This window comes from Pristiophorus japonicus, chromosome 1 (assembly GCF_044704955.1).
Source record: "Pristiophorus japonicus isolate sPriJap1 chromosome 1, sPriJap1.hap1, whole genome shotgun sequence".
Taxonomy (NCBI): Eukaryota; Metazoa; Chordata; class Chondrichthyes; family Pristiophoridae; genus Pristiophorus; species Pristiophorus japonicus.
Genome location: NC_091977.1, coordinates 542148745 through 542161651, shown reverse-complemented (window position 1 = coordinate 542161651; position 12907 = coordinate 542148745). Strand labels below are relative to the sequence as shown.

General features: G+C 50.5%; 2 protein-coding genes across 2 annotated transcripts in view; both read right to left on the bottom strand.

Annotated features, from left to right (window-relative positions):
* The window catches only part of ankrd29 (ankyrin repeat domain 29), a 1085233-nt gene that overhangs the window by 490829 nt on the left and 581497 nt on the right, over nucleotides 1–12907 (bottom strand). The window lies entirely within an intron of this gene.
* LOC139261550 (acid-sensing ion channel 1C-like) overlaps nucleotides 12594–12907 on the bottom strand; it is a 56267-nt gene continuing 55953 nt past the window's right edge. Inside the window, exon 10 of the mRNA XM_070877071.1 lies at nucleotides 12594–12698. Coding sequence (XP_070733172.1) covers nucleotides 12594–12698 — 105 coding nt within the window. The remainder of the gene's footprint in view (nucleotides 12699–12907) is intronic.

The following is a 12907-nucleotide window of genomic DNA, read 5'->3' as shown; positions in this document are numbered from 1 at the left end:
ATTAGGAGACCAAAACTGAACACAATATTCCAGGTGAGGCCTCACCAAGGCTCTGTACAATTGCAGTAAGACCTCCCTGCTCCTATACTCAAATCCCCTCGCTATGAAGGCCAACATATCATTTGCCTTCTTCACCGCCTGCTGTACATGCCAACTTTCAATGACTGATGAACCATGACAGCCAGGTCTCGTTGCACCTCCCCTTTTCCTAATCTGTCACCATTCAGATAATATTCTGCCTTCATGTTTTTTCCACCGAAGTGGATAACCTCACATTTATCCACATTATACTGCATCTGCCATGTATTTGCACACTCACCTAACCTGTCCAAGTCACCCTGCAGCCTCTTAGCGTCCCCCTCACAGCTCACACCGCCACCCAGCTTAGTATCATCTGCAAACTTGGAGATATTACACTCAATTCATTCATCTAAATCATTGATGTATATTGTAAAGAGCTGGGGTCCCAGTACTGAGCCCTGCGGTACCCAACTAGTCACTGCCTGCCATTCTGAAAAGGACCCGTTTATCCCGACTCTCTGCTTCCTGTCTGCCAACCAGTTCTCTATCCACGTCAGTACATTACCCCCAATACCATGTGCTTTGATTTTGCACACCAATCTCTTGTGTGGGACCTTGTCAAAAGCCTTTTGAAAGTCCAAATACACCACATCCACTGGTTCTCCCTTGTCCACTCTACTAGTTACATCCTCAAAAAATTCCAGATTTGTCAAACATGATTTCCCTTTCATAAATCCATGCTGACTTGGACCGATCCTGTCACTGCTTTCCAAATGTGCTGCTATTTCATCTTTAATAATTGATTCCAACATTTTCCCCACTACTGATGTCAGGCTAACCGGTCTATAATTACCCGTTTTCTCTCTCCCTCCTTTTTTAAAAAGTTGTGTTACATTAGCTACCCTCCAGTCCATAGGAACTGATCCAGAGTCAATACTAGTATTTCCGGAAGTTTATTTGTGTCTTCCTTTGTGAAGACAGAACTAAAGTATTGGTTCAATTGGTCTGCCATTTCTTTGTTCCCCATTATAAATTCACATGACTCCGACTGCAAGGGACCTACATTTGTCTTCACTAATCTTCACTGGTTGCTGAGGCGTGAGTCCGGGGATCGGCGAGAGGCCTATAAAGGCCGCGAGAGGCAGCGGGAGTTCGTGGTCGCTGAGGTGTGAGTCCGGGGTCGGCGAGAGGCCTATAAATGCCGCGAGAGGCAGCGGGAGTTCGTGGTCGCTGAGGTGTGAGTCCGGGGTCGGCGAGAGGCCTATAAAGGCCCAGCCGGTGCAGCTACAGGGAGAAGGCAAAAAAGAACTAGAAAGAAACAGAAAGGTGACGTCACAGCCGAGGGGGTAAGTGATTGGCTGGTTGGTGAGTAGTTTTTCTTTTTCTTTTTTATATTAGTCAGTAACTTTTAACATTGTTGTTGCCAATTTAAGTGTATCTAAGGGTTAAGTCATGGCAGGAGAGCTCGGTCACGTGATATGATCCTCCTGCACCATGTGGGAACTCAGGGACACTTCCGATGTGCGCGAAGTGTATCCGCCTCCAGCTCCTGACGGACCGCGTTGCGGAGTTGGAGCTGAGGGTGGATTCACTCTGGAGCATCCACGATGCTGAGAATGACGTGAGTAGCACGTGTAGCGAGTTGGTCTTACCGCAGGAGAAGGGTCCACAGCCAGATAGGGAATGGAAGACCAACAGGAAGAGCAGTGCAAGGAAGGTAGTGCAGGAGTCCCCTGTGGTCATCCCCCTGCAAAACAGATACACCGTTTTGAGTTCTGTTGAGGGGGATGACTCATCAGGGGAGGGCAGCAGCAGCCAAGTTCATGGCACCGTGGCTGGCTCTGTTGCACAGGAGGGCAGGAAAAAGAGTGGGAGTGCGATAGTGATAGGGGATTCAATGGTGAGGGGAATAGGTAGACGTTTCTGCGGCCGCAACCGAGACTCCAGGATGGTATGTTGCCTCCCTGGTGCAAGGGTCAAGGATGTCTCGGAGCGGGTGCAGGACATTCTGAAAAGGAAGGGTGAACAGCCAGTTGTCGTGGTGCATATTGGTACCAACGATATAGGTAAAAAAAGGGATGAGGTCCTACAAGACAAATTTAAGGAGCTAGGAGCTAAATTAAAACATAGGACCTCAAAAGTAGTAATCTCAGGATTGCTACCAGTGCCACGTGCTAGTCAGAGTAGGAATCGCAGGATAGCTCAGATGAATATGTGGCTTGAGCAGTGGTGCAGCAGGGAGGGATTCAAATTCCTGGGACATTGGAACCGGTTCTGGGGGAGGTGGGACCAGTACAAACCGGACGGTCTGCACCTGGGCAGGACCGGAACCAATGTCCTAGGGGGAGTGTTTGCTAGTGCTGTTGGGGAGGAGTTAAACTAATATGGCAGGGGGATGGGAACCAATGCAGGGAGACAGAGGGAAACAAAAAGGAGACAAAAGCAAAAGACAGAAAGGAGATGAGTAAAAGTGGAGGGCAGAGAAAGCCAAGGCAAAAAACAAAAAGGGCCAATGAATATAAAGGATCTGCAGGAGGGGTCAAAACTAAAAATCATGGTTTATAAACTAGTATTAAAACACTCTACCTAAACGCACGCAGCATTCGAAATAAAGTAAATGAGTTGACGGCACAAATCATTACAAATGGGTATGATTTGGTGGCCATTACAGAAACATGATTGCAGGGTGGCCAAGACTGGGAATTAAACATACAGGGGTATCTGACGATTCGGAAAGATAGACAAGAAGGGAAAGGAATGGGGTAGCTCTGTTAATAAAGGATGATATCAGGGCAGTTGTGAGAGATGATATTGGCTCTAATGAACAAAATGTTGAATCATTGTGGGTGGAGATTAGAGATAGTAAGGGGAAAAAGTCACTGGTGGACGTAGTTTATAGGCCCCCAAATAATAACTTCACGGTGGGGCGGGCAATAATCAAGGGAATAATGGAGGCATGTGAAAAAAAACGGCAGTAATCATGGGGGATTTTAACCTACATATCGATTGGTCAAATCAAATCGCACGGGGTAGCCGGAGGAGGAATTCATAGAATGCATACGGGATTGTTTCTTAGAACAGTATGTTACAGAACCTACAAGGGAGCAAGCTATCTTAGATCTGGTCCTGTGCGATGAGACAGGAAAAATAAACGATCTCCTAGTAAAAGATCCTCTCGGAATGAGTGATCACAGTATGGTTCAATTTATAATACAGATTGAGGCTGAGGAAGTTGTGTCAGAAATGAGCGTACTATGCTTAAACAAAGGGGACTACAGTGGGATGAGGGCAGAGTTGGCTAAAGTAGACTGGAAACACAGACTAAACGGTGGCACAATTGAGGAACAGTGGAGGACTTTTAAGGAGCTCTTTCAGAGTGTGCAACAAAAATATATTCCAGTGAAAGAGAAGGGATAACCAGCCGTGGATAACCAAGGAAATAAAGGAGAGTATCAAATTAAAGACCAATGCGTATAAGGCGACCAAGGTTAGTGGTAAACTAGAAGATTGGGAAAATTTTAAACAACAGCAAAGAATGACTAAAAAAGCAATAAAGAAAGGAAAGATAGATTACGAAGGTAAACGTGCGCAAAACATAAAAACAGATAGTAAAAGCTTTTATAGATATATAAAACGGAAAAGAGTGACTAAAGTAAATGTTGGTCCCTTAGAAGATGAGAAGGGGGATTTAATAATAGGAAATGTGGAAATGGCTGAGACCTTAAACAATTATTTTGCTTCGGTCTTCACAGTGGAAGACACAAAAACCATGCCAAAAATTGCTGGTCACAGGAATGTGGGAAGGGAGGACCTTGAGACAATCACTATCACTAGGGGGTAGTGCTGGACAGGCTAATGAGACTCAAGGTAGACAAGTCCCCTGGTCCTGATGAAATGCATCCCAGGGTATTAAAAGAGATGGTGGAAGTTATAGCAGATGCATTCGTTATAATCTACCAAAATTCTCTGGACTCTGGGGAGGTACCAGCGGATTGGAGAGCAGCTAATGTAACGCCTCTGTTTAAAAAAGGGGGCAGACAAAAGGCAGGTAACTATAGGCCGCTTAGTTTAACATCTGTAGTGGGGAAAATGCTTGAAACTATCATTAAGGAAGAAATAGTGGGACATCTAGATAGGAATAGTGCAATCAAGCAGACCCAGCATGGATTCATGAAGGGGAAATCATGTTTAACTAATTTACTGGAATTCTTTGAGGATATAACGAGCATGGTGGATAGAGGTGTACCGATGGATGTGGTGTATTTGGATTTCCAAAAGGCATTCGATAAGGTGCCACACAAAAGGTTACTGCAGAAGATAAAGGTATGTGGAGTCAGAGGAAATGTATTAGCATGGATAGAGAATTGGCTGGCGAACAGAAAGCAGAGAATTGGGATAAATGGGTCCTTTTCGGGTTGGAAATCGGTGGTTAGTGGTGTCCCACAGGGATCGGTGCTGGGACCACAACTGTTTACAATATACATAGATGACCTGGAAGAGGGGACAGAGTGTAGTGTAACAAAATTTGCAGATGACACAAAGATTAGTGGGAAAGCGGGTTGTGTAGAGGACACAGAAAGGCTACAAGGAGATTTGGATAGGTTAAGCGAATGGGCTAAGGTTTGGCAGATGGAATACAATGTCGGAAAGTGTGAGGTCATCCACCTTGGGGAAAAAAAACAGTAAAAGGGAATATTATTTGAATGGGGAGAAATTACAACATGCTGAGGTGCAGAGGGACCTGGGGGTCCTTGTGCATGAATCCCAAAAAGTTAGTTTGCAGGTGCAGCAGGTAATCAGGAAGGTAAATGGAATGTTGGCCTTCATTGCGAGAGGGATGGAGTACAAAAGCAGGGAGGTCCTGCTGCAACTGTACAGGGTATTGGTGAGGCCGCACCTGGAGTACTGCGTGCAGTTTTGGTCACCTTACTTAAGGAAGGATATACTGGCTTTGGAGGGAGTACAGAGACGATTCACTAGGCTGATTCCGGAGATGAGGGGGTTACCTTACGATGATAGATTGAGTAGACTGGGTCTTTACTCGGAGTTCAGAAGGATGAGGGGTGATCTTATAGAAACATTTAAAATAATGAAAGGGATAGACAAGATCGAGGCAGAGAGGTTGTTTCCACTGGTCGGGGAGACTAGAACTAGGGGGCACAGCCTCAAAATACGGAGGAGCCAATTTAAAACCGAGTTGAGAAGGAATTTCTTCTCCCAGAGGGTTGTGAATCTGTGGAATTCTCTGCCCAAGGAAGCAGTTGAGGCTAGCTCATTGAATGTATTCAAGTCACAGATAGATAGATTTTTAACCAATAAGGGAATTAAGGGTTACGGGGAGCGGGTGGGTAAGTGGAGCTGAGTCCACGGCCAGATCAGCCATGATCTTGTTGAATGGCGGAGCAGGCTCGAGGGGCTAGATGGCCTACTCCTGTTCCTAATTCTTATGTTCTTATGTTCTTTTTCTCTTCACATATCTATCGAAGCTTTTGCAGTCAGTTTTTATGTTCCCTGCAAGCTTACTCTCGTACTCTATTTTTCCCCTCCTAATTAAACCCTTTGTCCTCCTCTGCTGTATTATAAAATTCTCCCAGTCCTCAGGTTTGCTGCTTTTTCTGGCCAATTTATATGCCTCTTGCTTGGATTTAACACTATCCTTAATTTCCCTTGTTAGCCACGGTTGAGCCACCTTCCCTGTTTTATTTTTACTCCAGACAGGGATGTACAATTGTTGAAGTTCATCCATGTGATCTTTAAATGTTTGCCATTGCCTATCCACCGTCAACCCTTTGAGTATCATTTGCCAGTCTATTCTAGCCAATTCACGTCTCATACCATCGAAGTTACCTTTCCTTTAGTTCAGGACCCTAGTCTCTGAATTAACTGTGTCACTCTCCATCTTAATAAAGAATTCTACCATATTTTGGTCGTTCTTCCCCAAGGGGTCTCGCACAACAAGGTTGCTAATTAGTCCTTTCTCATTACACATCACCCAGTCTAGGATGGCCAGGTCTCTAGTTGGTTCTTTGACATATTGGTCCAGAAAACCATCCCTAATACACTCCAGGAAATCCTCCTCCACCACATTGCAACCAGTTTGGTTAGCCCAGTCAATATGTAGATTAAAGTCGCCCATGATAACTGCTGTACCTTTATTGCACACATTCCTAATTTCCTGTTTGATGCTGTCCCCAACCTCACTACTACTGTTTGGTGGTCTGTACACAACTCCCACTAGCGTTTTCTGCCCTTTGGTATTCCACAGCTCCACCCATACAGATTCCACATCATCCAGGCTAATGTCCTTCCTTACTATTGCATTAATTTCCTTTTTAACCAGCAATGCCACCCCACCTCCTTTTCCTTTCTGCCATAGACATGGTGTAGGAGGAGGTCGAGTTGATATTGGATGGGATAAAAATTGATAAAGTGGAGGTACTCGAAAGGCTGCCTGTACTTAAAGTAGATAAGTCACCAGGAGCAGATGCGATGCATCCTAGGACACTGAGGGAAGTGAAGGAAGAAAACTCAGAGGTACTAGCCATAATCTTCCAATCCTCCTGAGAAACGGGAGTATTGCCAGAGGACTGGAGAATTGCATACGTTACACCCTTCAACTACAGGCCAGTCAGTTTAACCTCGGGAGTGGGGAAGCATTTAGTTACAGTAATCACGGACAGTCACTTGAACGAGTGTGGATTAATTAAGGAAAGCCAGCATGGATTTGTTAACGACAAATCGTGTTTAACCAACTTCATCGAGTTGATGAGGGTTGATGAGGGTAATGCGGTTGACGTGGTGTACATGGATTTCCAAAAGCCATTCGACAAAGTGCCACATAATAGGCTTACAGCAAAGTTGAAGTCCATGGAATAAAAGGGACAGGGGCAGTATGGATACGGGATTGGCTCAGTGACAGGAAACAGAGAGTAATGGTGAACGGTTGTTTCTGGGACTGGAGGGAGGTATACAGTGGTGTTCCCCAGGGGTCGGTACTGGGACCACTGCTTTTCTGGATATAAATTAATAAGAACATAAGAACATAAGAATTAGGAACAGGAGTAGGCCATCTAGCCCCTCGAGCCTGCTCCGCCATTCAACAAGATCATGGCTGATCTGGCCGTGGACTCAGCTCCGCTCGCTCCCCATAACCCTTAATTCCCTTATTGGTTAAAAATCTATCTATCTGAGTAGGTTGAGAGAAACTGTTCCCATTGGTGGTATATGCTAGCACTCTCTAGAGATGACTCCACGAGGTAAGGGTATAGTACTTGAACTGTAGTGACCGTAGTCCTTTATTGCAGCTCCTAGAGTGAGGACACCAAGGGGTGAGCTCCCTTTTATACTGGGTTACCTGCAGTGTGCAGGTGGCTCTCAGGTCTCCAGCAACAGCACCCTCTGGTGTACAGGTAAGGTATATACAGGGTGAAGGTACATTCAGTGGTCTAGTGTTACAGTACAACATTAACATGCATACATAACAGGCGGAAGGGTCGAGAACCAGAGGACACAGATTTAAGGTGATTGGTAGAAGAACCAAAGGCGACACGAGGCAAAACTATTTTACGCAGCGAGTGGTTAGGATCTGGAATGCACGGCCTGAGAGGGTGGTGGAGGCAAACTCAATCGCGGCTTTCAAAAGGGAGTTGGATAAGTACCTGAAGGAAACAGTTTGCTGGGCTACGGGGAAAGGGCGGGGGAGTGAGACTGGCTGAGGTGCTCTTGCAGAGAGCCAGCACGGGCTCGACGGGCCGAATGGCATCCTTCTGTGCTGTGACCGTTCTATAATTACAGGTAGAGAGGGGGGAGAGGTTTGGGAGGGAGTTCCAGAGCTTGGGGCCCAGGCAGCTGAAGGTACGGCCACCGATGGCGGAGCGATTATAATCAGGGATGCTCAGGAGGCCAGAATTAGAGGGGGGTTGTGGGGCTGGAGGAGATTACAGAGATAGAGAGGGGTGAGGCTATGGAGGGATTTGTAAACAAGGATGAGAATTTTTAAATCGTGGTGTTGCTTAACCGGGAGCCAATGTAGGTCAGTGAGCACAGGGGGTGATGGGTGAGCGGGACTCGGTGTGAGTTAGGACACTGGGCAGTGAGCACAGGGGGTGATGGGTGAGCGGGACTCGGTGTGAGTTAGGACACGGGGGCAGTGAGCACAGAGAGTGATGGGTGAGCGGGACTCAGTGCAAGTTAGGACACGGGGCAGCGAGCACAGGGGGTGATGGGTGAGCGGGACTCGGTGTGAGTTAGGACACGGGGCAGTGAGCACAGGGGGTGATGGGTGAGCGGGACTCGGTGCGAGTTAGGACACGGCAGTAAGCACAGGGGGTGATGGGTGAGCGGGACTTGGTGCGAGTTAGGACACGAGGCAGTGAGCACAGGGGGTGATGGGTGAGCGGGACTCGGTGCGAGTTAGGACACGGGGCAGTGAGCACAGGGGGTGATGGGTGAGCGGGACTCGGTGTGAGTTAGGACACGAGGCAGTGAGCACAGGGGGTGATGGGTGAGCGGGACTCGGTGTGAGTTAGGACACAGGGCAGTGAGCACAGGGGGCGATGGGTGAGCGGGACTGGGTGCGAGTTAGGACACGGGTCAGCGAGCACAGGGGGTGATGGGTGAGTGGGACTCGGTGCGAGTTAGGACACGGGGCAGTGAGCACAGGGGGTGATGGGTGAGTGGGACTCGGTGCGAGTTAGGACACAGGGCAGTGAGCACAGGGGGTGATGGGTGAGTGGGACTCGGTGCGAGTTAGGACACGGGTCAGCTGAGGTTTGGAGGAGCTGAGAGTGGGAGGGTGGGAGAGTGTTGAAATGGTGGAGTCTGGAATACGGTGCAGGAATCAGTCACCACAATAGACCGTCAGCAAGGAAAAACACTTCAAAATCGATACCGTTTATTTTTAACCATAATTAAACTTTACATCATTAATACATTGACAAAATGCGGCAGAATTTGATATGTGCCAGAGTTTGGTATTACTGGTATATTAATATATATCTGTGTACTGTTATGTATATATTTCACAAAGGATGAATGATGAATGGGGATCAGCATGCAGGGAGCGGGAGATGGGAGGGGGTACGGTGAGTGGGGGTACAGAGGAGAGGGGTATTGGGGGAGGGGGTATGGGGGAGTGAGGGTATTGGGGTACTGGGGAGGGGATAGGGGGGAATGGTGAGGGGATATGGGGGAGGGGTTACAGGGGGAGGGGTCTGGGGCAGGGGGAGTGGGGGTTGGGGTACGGGGAGGGGGTTACTGGGGGAGGGGAATCAGGGGTTGGGGTACAACTACATCAGGCGGAAGGGGAGCGGACAGCACACAGACAGCATTCCCTCCCCGGGGTTCTGGGGATGGACACGCGGTGGTTTGGGGCAATCGCTGCCCAGCGAGGAATTCCTCTCAAAGGCCATCGCTCTGGGCCTGGGGAGCGTTGCTTCGATGCGAGTGGCCCCAGGCGGCAGGAGGGGAGGGGAGCGGGGGATGGGGGGGGGAGCGGGGGATGGGGGAGCAGGTTCCGGGTTCTGATCGCGGTAGTGAACTGTCAGACTGCTGCTGGGCGAGTTGGACGGAGGGAGAGGGCGAGTTCTGAGCTTGCTGTTTGTCCGATTGCCCGAGGTTGCCATGTTGTGTGGTTCGAGGCTCGGCGAGTCTTGTGGTCAATCCGTGGCCATCGCGGTGAGTGGGAGCGGGCGCAGGTTTGAGTTCCCTCCCCACCGCGAGCCTCTCACTGGGAACACCTTCACCCAGGTTCCCCAGACTTTAGTCTCCGTTCCTGTTTGGTGCCCAGCTCGCTCAGGGACCCCCTGCTGCCCGACAGACGGAGGGAGAGGGATGTGTCTGCACCCCCCAGCCTCTGGTCAAGGCACAGCCCGAGTGTGGCGAGTTGGATCTGTCCCATCAACGCCCCTCCCCCCCGCCCCACCGTCAAATCCTGGGACAGACCCTGTTACAGACACTCCCCGGGACTGATTAACGGGAGTTACAGACACTCCCCGGGACTAATTAACGGGAGTTACAGACACTCCCCGGGACTGATTAACGGGAGTTACAGACACTCCCAGGGACTGATTAACGGGAGTTACAGACACTCCCCGGGACTGATTAACGGGAGTTACAGACACTCCCCGGGACTAATTAACGGGAGTTACAGACACTCCCCGGGACTGATTAACGGGAGTTACAGACACTCCCCGGGACTGATTAACGGGAGTTACAGACACTCCCCGGGACTGATTAACGGGAGTTACAGACACTCCCCGGGACTGATTAACGGGAGTTACAGACACTCCCCGGGACTGATTAACGGGAGTTACAGACACTCCCCGGGACTGATTAACGGGAGTTACAGACACTCCCCGGGACTGATTAACGGGAGTTACAGACACTCCCCGGGACTGATTAACTTGAGTTACAGACACTCCCCGGGACTGATTAACGGGAGTTACAGACACTCCCCGGGACTAATTAACGGGAGTTACAGACACTCCCCGGGACTGATTAACGGGAGTTACAGACACTCCCCGGGACTGATTAACGGGAGTTACAGACACTCCCCGGGACTGATTAACGGGAGTTACAGACACTCCCCGGGACTGATTAACGGGAGTTACAGACACTCCCCGGGACTGATTAACGGGAGTTACAGACACTCCCCGGGACTGATTAACGGGAGTTACAGACACTCCCCGGGACTGATTAACGGGAGTTACAGACACTCCCCGGGACTGATTAACGGGAGTTACAGACACTCCCCGGGACTGATTAACGGGAGTTACAGACACTCCCCGGGACTGATTAACGGGAGTTACAGACACTCCCCGGGACTGATTAACGGGAGTTACAGACACTCCCCGGGACTGATTAACGGGAGTTACAGACACTCCCCGGGACTGATTAACGGGAGTTACAGACACTCCCCGGGACTGATTAACGGGAGTTACAGACACTCCCCGGGACTGATTAACGGGAGTTACAGACACTCCCCGGGACTGATTAACTTGAGTTACAGACAGTCCCCGGGACTGATTAACGGGAGTTACAGACACTCCCCGGGACTGATTAACGGGAGTTACAGACACTCCCCGGGACTGATTAACGGGAGTTACAGACACTCCCCGGGACTGATTAACGGGAGTTACAGACACTCCCCGGGACTGATTAACGGGAGTTAAAGACACTCCCTGGGATTGATTACGGGAGTTACAGACACTCCCCGGGACTGATTAACTTGAGTTACAGACAGTCCCCGGGACTGATTAACGGGAGTTACAGACAGTCCCCGGGACTGATTAACGGGAGTTACAGACACTCCCCGGGACTGATTAACTTGAGTTACAGACAGTCCCCGGGACTGATTAACGGGAGTTACAGACACTCCCTGGGATTGATTACGGGAGTTACAGACACTCCCCGGGACTGATTAACGGGAGTTACAGACACTCCCAGGGACTGATTAACGGGAGTTACAGACAGTCCCCGGGACTGATTAACGGGAGTTACAGACACTCCCCGGGACTGATTAACGGGAGTTACAGACACTCCCCGGGACTGATTAACGGGAGTTACAGACACTCCCCGGGACTGATTAACGGGAGTTACAGACACTCCCCGGGACTGATTAACGGGAGTTACAGACACTCCCCGGGACTGATTAACGGGAGTTACAGACACTCCCCGGAACTGATTAACGGGAGTTAGAGACACTCCCCGGGACTGATTAACGGGAGTTACAGACACTCCCCGGGACTAATTAACGGGAGTTACAGACACTCCCCGGGACTGATTAACGGGAGTTACAGACACTCCCCGGGACTGATTAATGGCCGTGAGGACCCCCGGTGTGTCCGCTGGATCGGGGAATCCGGGCCTTGTCCAACATCTCCAGCCGGGTGCAGAATAGACAAAGGGCGGCTCCGGGAGACCCAGGCGGCCTGAGCGAGACCAGAATCGCGACACGAGTCGGTCAGAATCCGGGGCCGGAGGTCGATGACACAAACACCCCTCCCCCTCCCCCACGCCTGGTTGGTGGCCTCGCGCTGTGCCTTGGGCTGTGCCATGACCCTTCCCTCCGATGGACAGATGTTCTGTACAGTAATTACAGGATTATCGAACGACGGAGCGAGCGACGGGGGAGAGGGGTTTGTGCCTCAGTGCTTGAATTCCAAGGGGGCCTTTTGCCACGTGGTCCAGCGATCTGGCGGGGCTGCGGGTCTTCCCCCCCGCGGCCTGAGGTCCCGCCGGCCGTCTTTTCCTTGTGTCCTTTTTTTTGTTTGAATGGAACTTTATTGTGTTGCTCCTGCCCCTCCGCCGTGGATCTGCTCCGCCGTGGGGACCTCCGCCGTGGGACCTCCACGGTGGGGACCTCTGCCGTGGGTCCTCCGCCTGTGAGACCACCACCGTGGGTCCTTCGTCGTGGTGACCTCCGCCGTGGTGAGCTCCGCCGTGTGGACCTCCGCGCTGGGGACCTCTGCCGTGGGTCCTCCGCCGTGAGACCACCACCGTGGGTCCTTCGCCGTGGTGACCTCCGCCGTGACACCACCGACTCCTCCCCACCCCCACAGCTCCTGTTGACGTCAGCAGGCGAACTCTTCGAAGTTGCCGAGGGTGGGGTGCCGGGGCAGCATGTTGGGGGTGAAGCCCATGCTGTCCGAGTGGCTCCTCAACGTGTCGCAGGTACTCTGGAACAGGGAGAGCAGGCGTTAGAGGCGGGGGAGGGGGGAGGTCCCGCGCTGCGTGTACGTGTGTACGAGTGTGTGTGCATTCACTGGTGTACACGCTTGTACACTGCGTATGTGTGAATACTTGTGTGTATTTGCATGTCTGAGGCTGAACCAGACTGTTCGCAACCTGGGTGTCATATTTGACCCTGAGATGGGCTTCCGGCCAC